Source organism: Aspergillus candidus, assembly GCF_002847045.1.
Source record: "Aspergillus candidus strain CBS 102.13 unplaced genomic scaffold BDW47scaffold_53, whole genome shotgun sequence".
Taxonomy (NCBI): Eukaryota; Fungi; Ascomycota; class Eurotiomycetes; order Eurotiales; family Aspergillaceae; genus Aspergillus; species Aspergillus candidus.
Window position 1 is genome coordinate 146,890 of NW_020194058.1, and position 15,736 is coordinate 162,625.

The 15,736-nt window shown below is 55.3% G+C and overlaps 7 protein-coding genes across 7 annotated transcripts; 3 read left to right on the forward strand and 4 right to left on the reverse strand.

Moving 5' to 3' along the window:
- Positions 1 to 1,632: 1,632 nt before the first annotated feature.
- BDW47DRAFT_128573 (3-keto-steroid reductase) lies at positions 1,633 to 3,191 on the forward strand (the record flags this gene model as incomplete). Its single annotated transcript, XM_024816864.1, has 2 exons — positions 1,633 to 1,700; positions 1,775 to 3,191. The coding sequence occupies 2 exons, from the start codon at positions 1,633 to 1,635 to the stop codon at positions 3,189 to 3,191; spliced, it is 1,485 nt and encodes a 494-aa protein (XP_024669020.1).
- A 235-nt stretch (positions 3,192 to 3,426) lies between these two features.
- Positions 3,427 to 5,541, reverse strand: BDW47DRAFT_111244 (mannose-1-phosphate guanyltransferase). The gene is made up of 4 exons (XM_024813910.1): positions 5,475 to 5,541; positions 5,369 to 5,412; positions 4,225 to 5,248; positions 3,427 to 4,175 (listed from the first exon to the last, which is right to left on the reverse strand). The coding sequence occupies exons 1-4, from the start codon at positions 5,479 to 5,481 to the stop codon at positions 4,156 to 4,158; spliced, it is 1,095 nt and encodes a 364-aa protein (XP_024669021.1). The 5' UTR covers positions 5,482 to 5,541; the 3' UTR covers positions 3,427 to 4,155.
- BDW47DRAFT_111245 (uncharacterized protein) lies at positions 5,540 to 5,908 on the reverse strand. The gene has a single exon (XM_024813911.1). It carries the CDS (start codon positions 5,866 to 5,868, stop codon positions 5,584 to 5,586), a length of 285 nt encoding a protein of 94 aa, XP_024669022.1. The 5' UTR covers positions 5,869 to 5,908; the 3' UTR covers positions 5,540 to 5,583.
- Positions 5,909 to 6,469: 561 nt separating this feature from the next.
- Positions 6,470 to 7,558, reverse strand: BDW47DRAFT_119926 (uncharacterized protein; the record flags this gene model as incomplete). The annotated part of the gene is made up of 1 exon (XM_024815418.1): positions 6,470 to 7,558. One exon carries the CDS (start codon positions 7,556 to 7,558, stop codon positions 6,470 to 6,472), a length of 1,089 nt encoding a protein of 362 aa, XP_024669023.1.
- A 493-nt stretch (positions 7,559 to 8,051) lies between these two features.
- On the forward strand, positions 8,052 to 11,047 carry BDW47DRAFT_111247 (i-AAA protease YME1). The gene is made up of 4 exons (XM_024813912.1): positions 8,052 to 8,251; positions 8,317 to 8,466; positions 8,525 to 10,321; positions 10,374 to 11,047. Exons 1-4 carry the CDS (start codon positions 8,219 to 8,221, stop codon positions 10,776 to 10,778), a joined length of 2,385 nt encoding a protein of 794 aa, XP_024669024.1. The 5' UTR covers positions 8,052 to 8,218; the 3' UTR covers positions 10,779 to 11,047.
- Positions 11,048 to 11,556: 509 nt separating this feature from the next.
- On the forward strand, positions 11,557 to 13,838 carry BDW47DRAFT_119928 (voltage-gated potassium channel; the record flags this gene model as incomplete). The annotated part of the gene is made up of 4 exons (XM_024815419.1): positions 11,557 to 11,828; positions 11,920 to 12,058; positions 12,135 to 13,128; positions 13,453 to 13,838. The coding sequence occupies 4 exons, from the start codon at positions 11,557 to 11,559 to the stop codon at positions 13,836 to 13,838; spliced, it is 1,791 nt and encodes a 596-aa protein (XP_024669025.1).
- A 30-nt stretch (positions 13,839 to 13,868) lies between these two features.
- Positions 13,869 to 15,646, reverse strand: BDW47DRAFT_111251 (glycerol kinase; the record flags this gene model as incomplete). Its single annotated transcript, XM_024813913.1, has 3 exons — positions 13,869 to 14,369; positions 14,425 to 14,591; positions 14,653 to 15,646. Coding segments are annotated over 3 exons (1,434 nt in total), but the record flags the coding sequence as incomplete, so codon positions are not given.
- Positions 15,647 to 15,736: the final 90 nt, after the last annotated feature.

Below are 15,736 nucleotides of genomic sequence, written 5' to 3' on the forward strand. Positions count from 1 at the left end.
CCGAGGAGCGGTACGAGGAACGGTACTCGGGGAGTCAAGCCAACATTCAAGGACCGAGGATGCGATTATCCTTGTAACCTGCGTTATAGTAGCATCGGCCGTCCATTGGAGAACGACAATACGGTCCATGTCCCTTTGCGGTGAGTTTGCTGTTGACTGATCCCCATAATATATAACGCTCTTGGCCGATTGAAGACTGATTGATGGAAATAGCAATTAATATGGCCGATGTCACCGTTCCCTTGCGTGCCAGGGGCAAGCCCCGCGACCTTCCATGTCGCTATATCCCAACTTCCCTTCGTTATATCACGGCCCATCAGCAACTCCCAACCACGGGCTCACCGTGGCGCAATGAGATCCTGAAGTGGAGCGGAGCAGAGAATCAAGGTCGAGTTGAGCACGTTCCCGTTTCGGACTGGCCACCGCCAAAGAAAATCATCCTTTGTGCCTTTTGTGCGACATGGTCATCATCTTGTGGCAAAGCCTCGCGCCACTCGTCCCATATGGTATTACTCCTTCGGCCGATTATGGCCATCGCTTGATGTCTGTCCTCCGATGGGCAGGTAGTATAGTTCACTCCCCGGGCGGCCCAGCCCGCCCGGGTGTAATGAATGCTATTCGATCCATTTATCGTCCAAGGATGGGAAATATCATGGGTATTTGAAGCAACTCGCCCAATCGACTCGACGGACTCGGCCCATCAACCAACCATATATCGTGCCACCCGTCTAGAAAGAGTCACTTCTTAAAGACCATGGTAAGCAAGCGCATGGCGCATCAAAAACAGCCATTCGAGTCGGTCGGCTTTTGCCCCCTCCCAGCAACAACCCTGGGGACCTGCCACCAATCGGCCCCGGGTGCCAACCGCAGCGCAGCAAAAAGGAAAGAGAGAAAAAGCGACCACTGCGAGTTGTCCCTCCCATCACCGTCCGTCGAGATGATGGCCTCGCACGTTGGTTGGCTCCGCGTCACGCTAGACTCGGAGAATACGAGGGGAGGGAATAAACTCTGGAACGGTGATTCGATCTGCAATATTTTCTCTGGAAGGAATATCCCTTACGGGGCTTGTTGACAGGCGCCAGGATGAGGCGATCCGAACGTTCGTTTTGGTCGCCGAGGCTCGACTCTCCCTGTTTGGAGGGACGGGAGAAACACAAGGGCGCTCGCTGTCAGACCGTGTGTCGCAACCTTAATATTCCATCAGAGTTGGACATGCACACGTGTCTGTCCGGGGAGGCTCCTTGGTTAGTTATGTTCATTCGTGACTGACATCAGGATATTCGTGAGTGGTTCGATGACCTCGTGTAGGATCAGATCGGATCGTCAAGATACTCTATTTGGTTTCTTTATTCCAGCTGTCGCATGACCTCTGCATGATAATGATATCATTGTTTACGTACCCATCACCTAGTCCGTAGTCAGTTCTGATTGACTCGATGTAGAATGAATCTTGATCTTTATCTCGATCGTGCCTGTCACCTGATATGCTTACATAATGGACGATAATGGATCAACATCAACATCAGCACCAAAAAACATCACCACGACCACATTCCGGCCATCCATTGGAATTTCCCTGCTCCATTACCAGCCGAAGATCCACCAAGGGCTGCGCTCTGCAATTGGATCATCATGGAATCCGCAGGAGCCCAGAAAGACCCCAGCGACCAGGTCTTCATCCTGGTCACCGGCGCCAACAGGTACTTGCCCTCCCCTGAGATCAGATAACAGATATAACCCCCCGTTCATACTCTAACCCGTCTCCGTCTCGCAGTGGCCTCGGCTTCTCCATATGCTGCCGCCTGGCCGACGAATTCCTCAGAAGCAGCGCCAACGCGCAAAAATCCCTAACAGTCGTCTTCACAACGCGGAGCACAAAAAAGGGGACCGACACCCTCCGCCGTCTGCAAGACCACCTCCGCGCCAGCCCCGCGCCCCGCAAAAACCAAGTCACCTTCCTCCCCGAGAACGTCGACCTCTCGAACCTGCTCTCCGTGCGTGCCCTCTCCCGCCGTCTCAACAGCACCCTCCCCAAACTCGACTCCATCATCCTCAATGCGGGCGTTGGCGGCTGGACGGGCATCGACTGGCCCCGCGCTATCTGGGGCGTTTGCACGGACCTCGTCCATGAGGTCTCTTGGCCCTCGTACAAGGTCGCCCCCGCGGGCATGGTCACCGAGTCGCAGATTCCACAAGGCGAGAAGGAGGGAGAGGTGGAGGGGGAGGTGGAGGAACCCCGGCTGGGGGCGGTGTTTTGCGCAAACGTCTTCGGACACTATATGCTTGCGCACAACGTCATGCCGCTCCTGCGTGCCTCCAACGACGATACGTCTACTTTCAGCGGCCGCATCATCTGGGTATCTAGCCTCGAGGCTTCCAAAAAGTACTTCAACATCGACGACCTGCAAGGCCTGCGCACGACAGCACCCTACGAGTCCTCTAAAGCCCTCACCGATATCCTAGCCCTCACCGCTGACCTCCCGTCCACATCTCCCTGGGTCAACAGTTTCTACTCCACCAGTACCTCCACCACCACCACCCCCAGTACCTCCTCCTCCACCATAACCAGAACCCCATCAACAACATCAAGAACATCCACAAGATCAACAACAACCACGACCACAAAAACCGCGCCCCCAACAGCAACCCCAACGGCAACCCCCACCCCCTCCATCAAAGAACCCCAAACCCCCCAACCAACAACCCACCTCTCCCACCCCGGCATCTGCGGCACCTCCATCCTCCCCCTCTCCGCCCCCCTCTTCTACAGCATGCTCATCGCCTTCTGGCTAGCCCGCATGCTCGGCTCCCCCTGGCACAACAAGACCCCCTACATGGGCGCCTGCGCCCCCGTCTTCCTCGCCCTAGCGACCCAATCCGTCCTCGACGGCCGCGAGGCGCCCTACCGCGCGCACGGCGGCTCGCGCGTGAAATGGGGCTCGTCGTGCTCGCGGGGCGGTGTGAACTCTGCCGTGTCGACTGAGGTGGACGGGTGGGGCCATGGGGGTGTGGTTGGGACGCCTGTTGTTGAGGAGGATAGGCTGAGGAGGAGGAAGAGGGGCGATGCGGATTTGGGGAGCGAGGAGAAGGAGGAGTTTGTGGAGTTGGGGAGGAGGTGTTGGAGGGAGATGGAGGTTTTGAGGGGTGTTTGGGAGGGCGTTTTGGATAGGGTTGAGGGGGGGAGGGTTTGATTTTTTTTTTCCTCTTTATCATACTTTTCGTCTTCCGTCTTTCGTCTTTCATTTTCATCTCTTGATTATGATGGGTGATGGGTGCGAGATGATGGGTGAGAGATGAGGAGTCCCTTTCTGATTTATCTTGTTAAATACGTCGTGGACTTATAGTATATACCACAACCACTGTAATATCTCTAGACAGATGCATATAGATATACTCATACAATACAATACGATACAACAATCAAACCTAACTCATTGATCTGAATTCCTGTCTGTCTGTCTGTTTGTCATATATACAATTCCAATCCTGAAACCCCATGTCCGCATACATCATTAGAATAAGACTAAGCAAAAAGAGCATCCCCACACCCAATACAATACCCGGATAGGATATACCGTGTACTCTTTCTTTCTTTCTTTCTTTGGTATTAGACGCCTCTTATTCCACCCATTCATTCATTCATTCCAAGATGAATCGAGGAGAAGGCAAAGACTATAGTCGAAGACAAACAGTTGGGTTTCAAACTTTGGACGGTTGGACTGACTGCGCGGCAGGATTCCGATCCCGGGGGGGAAACACAGGGGGTGAATTGAGAAAAAAAAAAAAAACAAGAACGTCAACAGAATAAGGGGGCAAAATTAGAATTGCTGTAAACGGGTCAAATAAATAGGATAACCACGGCTACCCCCTCAGTTATACACCACCATCAAGGCTGGCGCGTGGGGATGACGCCGGGTAAGGACGAATGTAGGAAGAGAGAGAGGGGGGGGGGGGGTTGATGTTCGAACGCGGTGAGTTTCGAATGGAGAAGAATGTCGGACTCGTTCTTGTCGTCGATTTCGATGATCCCCATGACAGGTACTTATGTCAGGGGAAGGCGAGGAAACAGCGCCCTTTTGTGCATCCGACGGTCCAACGTGGGGGTGGTGGGAAAGAAAAAAGGAGGAGGGGCGGAGGATGGTCGTAGAAAGGTGATTACATGATGATCGCAGGGACTATGAAACATTAGTGCTGATTCGTGATCCGAACATATGAATGACTTACCATCGACATTTTGCTTGATACTCTTGTGGGGTAAGATGGAACCACCATTGACATAGACCTCATCGGCGATGGTGACATCGTCACCGAGGACGGTCACATTTTCCAGGCGCGCCCACTTGCCCACGGAGCTGTTCCATCCGATGATGGTCGACTTGACCCAGGCATGATCCTTGACCTTGCTGTTCTCCAACAACACACAGCGCTGCAGACGCACTCCGTCCCCGACCACCACGTTGGGGCCGATGACCACGTTGGGGCCGACGCGGCAGTTCTTGCCGATCTTGGCCGACGGATCGACCATGACGTTGCCGCCGTAGACGTAGGACTCGGAGTGAGGGGCGAGGAGCTTGGAGTTGCGCTTGGCGAGCGAGGTGAGGTAGAGGCAGGTGCCCGTGAGGAAGTCCTTGGGCTGACCGACGTCCATCCAGAAGCCCTCCAGGTCGAAGGAGTGCAGCTGGCCGTCGTTGCAGATGGCGGGGAAGGTCTCTTGTTCGATGGAAGTGGGGCGCAGTTCGATGCGGTTCAACACACTGGGGTTCAGGATGTAGATGCCGGCGTTGATGCGGTTGCCGACGAACTCGACGGGCTTCTCGACGAAGCGGTCGATGCGCGAGGCGTGGTTGGGCTTGTGGACGACGACACCGTACTTGGAGGGCTCGTCGACCTTGGTGACGACGATGGTGCCCTCGTCGCCGTGGTTCTTGTGGAATTGGGCCAGCTGCTTGAAGGGGAAGTCGCAGATGATATCCGAGTTCAACACGAAGAAGGGCGAGTCGTCCTTGCCAAGGATCTTCTCCGCCAGCTTCAGCGGACCAGCCGTGCCCAGCGGTTCCGTCTCGACGGAGAACTCAATGCGAACATTGTATTGCTCCTCGTACTTCTTGAGGGCCGCCACCATCACGTCGGGGCGGTAGTTGACGGCCAGGACAATATCCGTTACTCCGGCGGCGGCCAGACTTTCGACTTGGTGGAGGATCATGGGACGATTGCCGAACTCGACCAGAGGTTTGGGGAGGGTCAATGTCTACACCAGCGATGGTCATGGTTAGCCTGTATTCGGACGAGGATGGGGCCATCGCATTGACACGTATTGGTGGGAGTGGTGTGGTATGCGGGGAGGGGGGGGGGTCGGGTCTCTACTCACCAAAGGTCGCAGACGGGTTCCAAACCCTCCGACAAGAATGAGAGCTGTTGTGATCAAATTAGCTTCATGATGCAGATCCCCAATAATACAATTATACTGTACATACCCTTCATGGTGGGTTGGTTGGAGGAAGGTTATTATGAGGGGACAGCGGGATGATTCCGGTGGTGGGGGGGGGGGGGGGGGGGGGGGGAGGAGAGATAGGTCGAAAGAAGTCAGGAAACCCCAAGAGAAAAGGAAAGAAGATTTAAAAAGGTAGAGAGTAAAGCCCAGGACAAGACCAAGGTTGCCGAGACCAGAATTGACGCTGGAGAAGACACACAAGAAAAGAGAAGGAGGAAGTGGGAGAGGGGAGATGGGAGAGTGATGGGGAAGTAATAACAAAGGAAAGGATCAGGAGAACAGCTGGATGGATGGATCCATTCCAGATCCAGGGGAGGTGGCAGGTTACCGTACCGTATCATCTGCTCCTTTCCCCCTACTGTTTGCGGATGATCCATCTAGGCCTTGGACAACTCCACCGTCCATGAAGTACAGTATGGTACGGTAACCTCCTGTTACTCGGATTTTCTGGAAATTAACTGCACGTTCGGTCTGATATTACTCTGGACGATGGCCTGCAGCAGATCGTTCGGGGTGGCAAGGTGTCTCAGTTATATCACCAGATCTTGTGATTCTGGTGTCCTTGATCTGGTCTTTTTTTCTTTGTCTTTGTCTTGGATTTGGTTCTTCGTATTCTTGTTGTATTGACAATTATATTCTTATTCTTGTTACATTTACAATATATTATAATAACCAGGTAGTCCCAATGTCACGGTGTGGGTTCCCCGTCATTTGATCCATCTTCTGCCGCTGATTCGGCATCCATCGTTGTTTCAAACCTGTCCCAAGTCCGGTCGTGCTTGGCATGGCGTGTCCTGACCCATCCCCCTGTCCCCGAGGGATCCAAGCCGCCTGGACCAGGGTGTCGGACGTGGAATGATTCCTGCATCCAGGATCATCCAGATATCAACATGCCTGACACTGTCCATCCAGATCAGGTCAGTAAAACGGTGGAATTTCCACCAATTCCACCGGCATCAGGTATTCTCCCCCTTTTTTCTAATTATAAGTACCGGGCGTATCAGGTGGGAGCACGGGTTTCGAATTAGTCACTCCCGCCCCCTCACCGCCTGCTCCATCCGGCGAACTGCCCACAAACCGCCGGATCCACTCGCGCACCTGGCTCACTTTCGCCAACGGCAGATCGTCTGTCTTGGCTGCAGGATGAGTTTGAGGGACGTCGCGGAGTTGCCGCGCGCTGTACAGACCGCCTGCGTCACTCGCGTCCACCCGCGGTCGGTGCAGGAGGTCGACCTTGGTGACCCCCTTCCGTAGGCTTTGCCCGTATACCCGTTCGCGGAATGAGCTCAGACCAACCATGCGCAGCAGCACAATGTCGCGGGGTCGCAGGCCTAGGTCGCCTCCCTCAGCGCAACCTCGTGCGGCAACGGCAACACCACCCTTTGTCGGGTCCACGGGCGCCAGCCAGAGCGTAACCCCAAATCCACTGCGTGTCTCGTCCCCCACGACCATCTCCACCAGATCCAGTTCCTTCTTCCATTGTCGCGTCACAATGCGACGTGGCGGATGGATTGTGATGATACTGACAATCAGGTTGACCGTCATGGTCTGGGGCACAATGGACTCGAGGTAGCTCGCCCTGGGGATGTCCTGGAGGTCGGTCACCGGTCCCTGGATCGGCGGCATGGGCGCTGGAGCCACTTTGTCGCCCTCGTTGCTAGTCGCGATCGAAGTCGCCGTGCTGCCAGCCCAGAGGTCGCTCTCCTCCATGGAATCCGGCGCAGACACCGTGGAGGTCTCGTGGATCGTGAAGGAATGGTTGTAGAACTGCGAGAGCGTCGAGTCGTCGGGAAGTTCGGAGGGGATACTCCCATCGGGGATATCCCCCTCCTCGCGACTGGTAAGGTCTCGGGTCGTCAAGAACTGGGTGACTCCGCCTCCGTATAGCTTCCCCTCGAGAGCCCCGCGCTTCGGTAGCAATCTCCATTTGACCGGCTGCGTGTCCGACGAAGACCGGTGCCCTTCATTCTGGAAGGGAAAGGTAGGCTCGTTGAGGAGCTCTGTTTCATCCCAGTGGAGGTTCTGGACGGTGGGGGCTCCCATGAGGAAGATCATTTTCTTAGGCATGATGGCAGATGACCATATAAGAGCGGCCATTCAACATCGTAAATGAATGAATTGAATGTAGTTGGATTGAGCTTTCCGTCCCCAGGCGAACTTCACGGTTCACCATCAATCAATCTCCCTGATGACGAGTCCCTGCTCCAATCTGTCTACCGGATCGAGTGTCCGTCCTTGAGGCGGGGAGTCTGTCAACTACGATTGGCATTGGGAGTGAATAGTCACCATCCCCGGATACTGACAGCTGTTATGTACACCCTGTCATGGGATGCATCTCATAGATCAGTTGACGGTCCGAATGAATGAATGGTTGCCATCTCCACCGTTAGAATATAAAAGTATGGATGACGGTGGAATCGGCCAGAAGCCCTGCTGCCTGGGGCACCCACACGTGACAGACCTCCGGCCGGGCACAGCGACCGCCGTGGCAAACCCAACCGATGGTTTCGCCGCCCGGCGTGGAGAGAAGCAAGTTCCTGTTTCTCATTCAATCATCTATCCTACTTTGATCCCTAGTGTCGAGTTGGCTGTCATCTTCATATGATCGGTGATGGCACTTTGTCTGTTTGAAGAATAACCTTACTCCCTGTCTTCTCTTTTCATCCTACTCCCAAGGCCCCCACTCTGATCTCCATCGTCGCGGCCGAGCGCCGCCTCTGGGCAACCATGATGGCCTTTCAGCTCCCCATTCCCAGGCCGGTGAGTCACTGTCTTATCCTCCACACGTTCGAAATTGTTTGATCTAATGCTGGATTGCGAAATAGAATGTTGCTGCGGCGACTTCGGACCTGTGGCCGACCATGTCGACGACGCTGAACGCGCCTTGGAAGAACGCTAAACGTACCTTTTCCGCCTCCGCCTCCGCAGCGTCTCAGCTCCCCGCCCAGCGCACGCCGGCGGAAGCGAAATCAACGGTATGGGCTTTCTGTCAGGATGGGGATCATAAGAATACCGGTACTAATGGATTCATAGACACGCCGTGGCGTTTCACTCCCGGAGTGCTTGAACACAGTGTCCTCCGAAGCGCTAAGGGCAGACGTGTTGTATAAGCCCATGCAGTCTTGGGCCTCGTTTCGGACTACCTCTCTCGCGATCCGTCCCTTCTCGTCTCGTTCCTATTCCACGGTGACCAAGGGTCTGGGCGGTTTCCACGCCGCTCCCAAGGTCAACGGACTCTCCAGGCTACAGCAACAACGATTCCTCTTTGGCGGCCCGTCTCACAACCTGTTGGCTCAGAAAGAGAAAACCGCGAACAACAACCCCAACAGCGCCAGTGCCCAGAATGCTTTCTACCAGTCCCTCCTCCGCGCCAACATGCCCGCGATTGTCGTCGAACGATATAAGAGTGGCCATTTTGCCAGCAACCCTCTCTCGGAAGCCATCTATCTCAAGTCCCTGCAAAAGGTGGGTGGCGCTGACGCTGCCGCCGCCGTCGCCCCCGGTACCAACCAGAACCTGAATCCTGAGCAACTGCAGGCCATCGGCCAGGCGGTCGCGGCCCGGAATCATGGCGGTCAGGTCGGAATGGCCACCAAGCAAAACGGGACCGGTGCGAAAGAGGCTCCTCTGTACGTCGTCGTGGAAGAGTCGCTGGGCAGCGCCGTGTTCCGTTGGGTCAAATTCCTGCTCTACTTCGGCTTCTTCACGTACTTGTCTCTTGTCCTGGTCACCATCCTTGTCGAAACCACCGGTGTTCTGAAGAACATCCGCGGCCCCCAGAACAACGAAGCGCAGCCTCAGCAACAGACCGTTCGCTTCAGCGACGTGCACGGATGCGACGAGGCCAAGGATGAGCTGCAAGAGCTGGTGGAATTCCTGCTGAACCCCGACCGTTTCTCGTCCCTCGGTGGCAAGTTGCCCAAGGGTGTGCTTCTCGTGGGCCCTCCCGGTACTGGTAAAACGCTTCTGGCTCGCGCCGTCGCCGGCGAGGCTGGGGTTCCGTTCTTCTACATGTCCGGCTCGGAATTCGACGAAGTGTACGTGGGTGTCGGCGCCAAGCGTGTCCGCGAATTGTTCAGCCAAGCGCGAGGCAAGGCTCCGGCCATCATCTTCATCGACGAACTGGATGCCATAGGAGCCAAGCGCAACGAGCGGGATGCGGCCTATGTGAAACAGACGCTGAACCAGCTGCTCACTGAGCTCGATGGATTTTCCCAGACCAGCGGTGTTATCATCATCGCGGCCACCAACTACCCTCAACTGCTGGACAAGGCCTTGACGCGTCCCGGTCGTTTCGATCGGCGCGTGGTCGTGGGGCTGCCGGACGTGCGCGGTCGCATGGATATCTTGCGCCACCACATGAAGGAGGTCCAGACCGGCACGGATGTCGACGTCGGCGTGATCGCTCGTGGGACGCCCGGTTTCTCTGGTGCCGATCTTGAGAACCTGGTCAACCAGGCAGCGATCCACGCCAGCCGGGACAAGAAGACCAAGGTTGGCGCCAGGGACCTGGACTGGGCCAAGGACCGGATCATGATGGGTGCCGAGGCGCGCAGCCGGGTCATCCAGGACAAGGACAAGCTGCTGACGGCGTACCACGAGGCGGGGCACGCGCTGGTGGCCTACTTTTCGCCTTCATCGACGCCGCTGTACAAGATCACTATCGTTCCCCGTGGCATGGCGCTGGGTGTGACCCACTTCCTGCCCGAGATGGACATGGTGTCGCGGAACTATACTGAATATCTGTCGGACATTGATGTGTCGATGGGTGGGAAGGCTGCCGAGGAGCTTATCTTTGGGCCTGACAAGGTTACGAGCGGTATTTCAGCTGTATGTCCTTCTTTTCCTTCTTTCCCGTCTTACTAGAACTAACGATATGCAGGACATCCAACAAGCCACCGAAACCGCCTTTACTTTGATCACCCGATTCGGCTACTCCAAGAAACTCGGAAACGTCGACCTGTCGAGCAACTACGACAGCCTGTCCTCGGAGACCAAGCAGGAGATCGAAGCCGAAGTGCGCCGACTGGTAGAGGAGGCTCGCGCCCGCGCGTCCACCATCCTGACCGAAAAGCGCAGCGAGCTCGAACTGCTGACCAAGGCGCTGATCGAGTACGAGACTCTGACCAAGGAGGAAATGGAGAAGGTCCTCCGGGGCGAAAAGCTGCCCAAGATGGAGATCGCGCCCGAAGCACCGCTCATCCTGCCGGATGCACTGCAGACGACACGACTGCAGGAAGAGGCAGCCGAGCCCCCAGCGTCGACTCCGACCCGATCGCCCGAGTAGTTCATTTTTTTTTGACCTTATTATCTCCTGTTGATATCCTCCTCTCTCTTCTCCGCATGTTTCTTTTTCTCTCCTCGCATGTTCTTTTTTTCCTCTTTGGCATGTCCCTCTCGTCATTCCCATCCTCTATCTTGAGCTCGATTTCCTTGTCTGATCTCCAAGTTGAAATAGCATGCATTGGCAGGTTGATGGCCAGCGATGCTCATTGTATTGTACTGTATTGTACACGCATATAGAAATTGGTCAATGTCTACATACCATTCTTGATATATATCCTGTCTGACATGGTGTGTTGGAGTGGATTAATGTGTTGGAGTGAATGTAACATGGTACGGTTTGGGTTCCATGACGCAAGATATCTGGGCGGATATCACGGGACTTCCATTCTTTCTGTTGGCCGTCCGTCAGACACAACCCTGAAAGACCGAAATTTATTATATATATTGTACATGTTACATATATCTCATTATACGACCATGTATACTTCGCCATGAGACATCGTCTATCGAGCTCATTCAGCGTGGGACATCCCCGTCTGATCAGAACAACCCCGCTGCTGTGTTACCAGTCCACCAACACATCCATCACCCACCTACCTCTACTCTAGTAGCGAGTGATTGATAGAATATACAGATGAATAAATAGGTAGACAGGCACAAAAGCCACCACGCCAATGCCAACCCCCACCCACCCAACACCTCCGGCGCCGCACGCGCATATACATCCCCCCCAACCACCCAACCCAGCCATAACACAACCACCACAACCATCAAACAACATGCAACCAGCCAAGTCCCCACGATGGACCAACTGGAACTGGAGCCGCTGGAAATTCCACCCAAAACTACACATGCGGCCCCCCGACGACGACGACCCGCAAGACTGGTGGTTCGCGTCGACCGCCATCCCGCTCATATCGGCCACCACGAGCCCGCTCGCGAACGTCATGTCGATTGTTGCGCTCGCGATGCGCTGGCGCTGTAATGTGCATTTTGATCGCAGTGATCGGTTGGGGGATCCGGTGCAGACTACGTATGGGGATCCGGGGTGGTATGTTCTTCTATCTATTATCTTTGTCTATATCCATATATCCACATATATGGATATGTGTAGATGGATATGTCTAAGGCTAAAGGGATAGGTGCATCGCGTTAAACGCCATCTCGCTGGTGTGTGGGTTAGCAGGGAATGTATTCCTACTCTTTAACTTTACCAGAGTCGTGAGGTATATTGTTGCGTTGCCCGTGTCAATCGTGTGTTGGGTTTTGGCTACTGCTACTGTAACTCCTCTTTCCCTTCTCTGCTTCTTCCTCTTCAGAGGTATACAAAGATCTAAACTAATCAAGTCAATCAAAGCTAGTCTCAAGCATAACAGCAATGCACATCTACGCGCCCCCAATCCACCCCTCCCAAACCTACTCCCAAGCCTACTGGAGCGCCGTCATCGCCTCGTGCCTCTACTTCCTCCTCGGCGTGCTCCTCCTCATCAACCTCCTGGGCTACATCCGCGGCCACTACCCGCAGCACTTTGCACTGACAGACTCGCAACGCACGCTGATTCTCCAAACAACAACCTTCGTCATCTGGCTGCTCATCGGCGCGGGCGTCTTCCACCGCGTCATCGACATCTCCTTCGCCGACGCGCTTTACTTCTCGGACGTTACGATCTTAACCCTCGGGTTCGGCGACATCCCGCCCACGACGGCTGCGGCGAAGGCGCTGGCGCTGCCGTACGCTGTGATGGGGATCATCATCCTGGCGCTGGTGGTGGCGAGCGTCCATCGCTCTGTGAGGGAGGTGAAGCACAATAACGTTGTGATGAAGCATGCCGAGCGGCGGAGGCAGGCTGCTCTAGAGCACTTTCGTTCCCTACACGACAAGCCCTCCCCCTCTCCGCCACCGGGCGTCCCACCCCAGGCACCAGCAGGGACCGAACCCGAAGACAAAGCCCGCTTCCACGCCATGCGGTCCATCCAAAACAACACGTCCCACTTCCGCCGCTACTTCAACCTGTCCCTCAGCATCCTGTCGTTCATGGTAGTCTGGACCATCGGCGCCGTCGTCTTCTGGAGCATCGAAGCGCGCCAGGGGCTGAGCTACCAGGAAGCGCTGTACTTTGGGTTCTGCTCGCTGCTGACGATCGGGTACGGCGATATCACGCCAAGGACGAATGCGGGGAAGCCGTTCTTTGTGGTCTGGTCGCTTGTGGCTGTGCCGACTATGACGACGCTTATTGCGGAGATGAGTGATACGGTTGTGGATGGGTTCAAGAGGGGGATGGATGTTGCGGGGGATTGGACGGTGTTGCCGCATCCGGGGCAGTATAGGGCTTTGTTTAGGGTTCTGGGGGGTGGGTGGGGGAGTAAGAGTAAGAGTAAGATTAAGAGGGAGGGGGGGGGAGGTGATAATATTCGTGGTATTCATGGTATTCATGGGAGGGGGAGGGATGAGGAGCGGGGAGGGGATTCTTCTTCTTCTTCCTCTACTACTTCTCCTAGTCCTTCGACTACCTCCTCTTCACCCTCATCATCCTCCTCCTCTCCTCCTTCTCCCTCCACTACCACCACCACCCCAACAACCCCCCAACAACACCACCCACACCCCCCGGAAAAACAACCCCCCCAACCCAAAAAACAACCCCCAATCAACCCCTCCATCCTCGTCCACCAACTAGCAATAACCATCCAACGCGTCACAAAAGACGCCACCCTCGCCCCCTCCTCCTCTTCCTCCTCTCCACCCAAACAATACACCTACACCCAGTGGACGGTCTTCAAGCGTCTCATACAGAGTTCCGGCGCGGCCGCCTGGGCCGCTTCCACCCATACACATGCCTCTCTTCCTCCCGACGATAGGCGGGAAGAGTTCAAGCGGAAGGAAGACGCGTATGGGTTGCTGGACTGGGATTGGATCGGGGTAGAGAGTCCGATGATGGCGGGGAGGACGGAGCCCGAGTGGGTGCTGGATCGGTTGTGTGAGAGCTTGGTGAGGGTGGTGGATTTGGGGAGGTCGAGTGTTGCTTTGGCTACTGCTTCTGATGTTGATACTGCTGTGGATTAGGAAATGATGGAGATAGATATCTATGTACTTATTTAGTTATGTATGTATATATGTATGTATGTGATGAACTATTCGTATATCTATATGTATGTCCTATCAATCCCATCTGATGAGACCGACGTATGTTACCTGATCGTATCGGGTATCCCAAAGAAACCTCCAGAAAGCCCCAACCCCCAGTCAGAAAAACATCGCTAAATCGCAAACCCCAAGCTATTGAACAAGAAAAAGAAATAAGGTTGAAATATAAAATGCAACTCATTCACCATCAACTTCCCCATCCATGTCGCCTGCATCCACCCAGCCACGGGACATCTCCACGGCCTTGGACCATTGGCCGTACATCTTCTTGCTCTGGACGGGCGAGATATGCGGCGTGAAGGTGGTGCGGTTGGCACGGTTCATGTTCCGGAGCTCGCTGAACTCCTTCCACACGCCCATGGCGAATCCGGCCGCGATGGCGGCGCCCAGGGCGGTCGTCTCGTGCATCGAGGGTCGCTCGACGGGGATCTGGATGATATCGGCTTGGGTCTGGTCTTATTAGTACCGGAGATCGAAAGGAAGGTGAGAGAGGGGAGACACTAACCTGCATGCAAATATCCGAATTGCTCATACCTCCGTCCACAGCCAGCTCGGTCAGTTTGTGTCCACTGTCCATCTCCATGGCGTCCAGAATGGCTTTGGTCTGGAAACAGGCGGCCTCCATGGTGGCGCGGGCGATGTGCCCTTTTTGAGTGAACTGAGTGATGCCGACTACTCCAGTCAGTCGAAAGTTACAAGTAAGAGGGGGGGGGGGGGAGAAGGGAGAACATACAGATGGTTCCCTTGGCATCGTCAATCCAGTACGGAGCGAACAAACCACTGAAAGCGGTAACGAAGAAGCACCCTCCGTTGTCCGGCACGGAGCTAGCCAAATCGCTGACCTTGCGCGAATCACGGAAGAAACCCATGTTGTTCATCAGGAACGAGACACCGCTACCGGCGACGGCAACGCTACCTTCGAGAGCGTAGGTGGGTTTTCGGTCGCGCCCCAGCTGGAAGCCGACGGTAGCCAGCAGGCCGTGCTTGGAGATGACGGGTTTGTCGCCGACGTTGTACAACATGAAGCAGCCGGTACCGTAGGTGTTCTTGGCCATGCCCGGGGTGAAAGCGCAGTGACCGACGAGGGCGGAGGACTGGTCGCCCAGACAGCTGGTGATAGGGATGCCGTCGAGCGGGCCGGAGCTGACGTAGCCGTAGCCCTCGCGGTCGGCGGAGGGGAGGATAGTGGGCAGGCGGATCTTCTTGCGGTCGATGCCAAAGAAGTCGAGCAAGCGATCATCGTAGTCGAGGGTCTCGAGGTTCATGAACATGGTGCGGGAGGCGTTGGTGACGTCGGTGACCAGACGGCCGCCGGCGGGTCCACCGTTCAAATTGTAGATGAGCCAGGTGTCGACGGTACCAAAGGCCAGGCGGCCGGCCTCGTAGGCCTCGCGGACCTCGGGTAGGTTCCGGAGCATCCAGACGAGGGTGACGGAAGAGGGGTAGGTGGAGAGGGGAAGGCCGCAGATACTGGCCAGATCGTCGGCACCGGGCTGTTCCTTAAGGTCGCGGACGAGACCGTTCGTGCGAGTATCGGGCCAGGCGATGGCGTTGTGGAGGGGCTCCCCGGTCTCCCAGTCAAAGCAGATGGCGGTCTCCCGTTGAGAGGTGATGCCGATGGCCTCGATGGCATCGGCGGAGTGACCGAGGGCGAGGAAACTCTTCATGGCCTCTTCGATGCAAATGTAGACGGAGTCGACCAATTCGAAGGGATCCTGTTCATGGTAACTACGAAAATTAGCTTTCTATCTTTTTCTCTCTTTCTCTCTTTCTCTCTTTTTGATTTCTTTTTCTTTTTCTTTTTTTTTTTTTTTTTT

What these genes read in the sequence shown, in the direction of transcription:
- BDW47DRAFT_111244 (XM_024813910.1), bottom strand. An exon ending in GAACCCGTCTGCGACCTTTG is followed by an intron (nt 5,249 to 5,368) that starts GTGAGTAGAGAC and finishes TCGCTGGTGTAG; the next exon opens with ACATTGACCCTCCCCAAACC. An exon ending in TATCAAGCAAAATGTCGATG is followed by an intron (nt 4,176 to 4,224) that starts GTAAGTCATTCA and finishes AATGTTTCATAG; the next exon opens with TCCCTGCGATCATCATGTAA.
- BDW47DRAFT_111247 (XM_024813912.1), top strand. Translation starts at nt 8,219, where the DNA reads ATGATGGCCTTTCAGCTCCCCATTCCCAGGCCG. An exon ending in AGCTCCCCATTCCCAGGCCG is followed by an intron (nt 8,252 to 8,316) that starts GTGAGTCACTGT and finishes ATTGCGAAATAG; the next exon opens with AATGTTGCTGCGGCGACTTC. An exon ending in TTACGAGCGGTATTTCAGCT is followed by an intron (nt 10,322 to 10,373) that starts GTATGTCCTTCT and finishes AACGATATGCAG; the next exon opens with GACATCCAACAAGCCACCGA.
- BDW47DRAFT_111245 (XM_024813911.1), bottom strand. Translation starts at nt 5,868, where the DNA reads ATGGATCATCCGCAAACAGTAGGGGGAAAGGAGCAGATGATACGGTAC.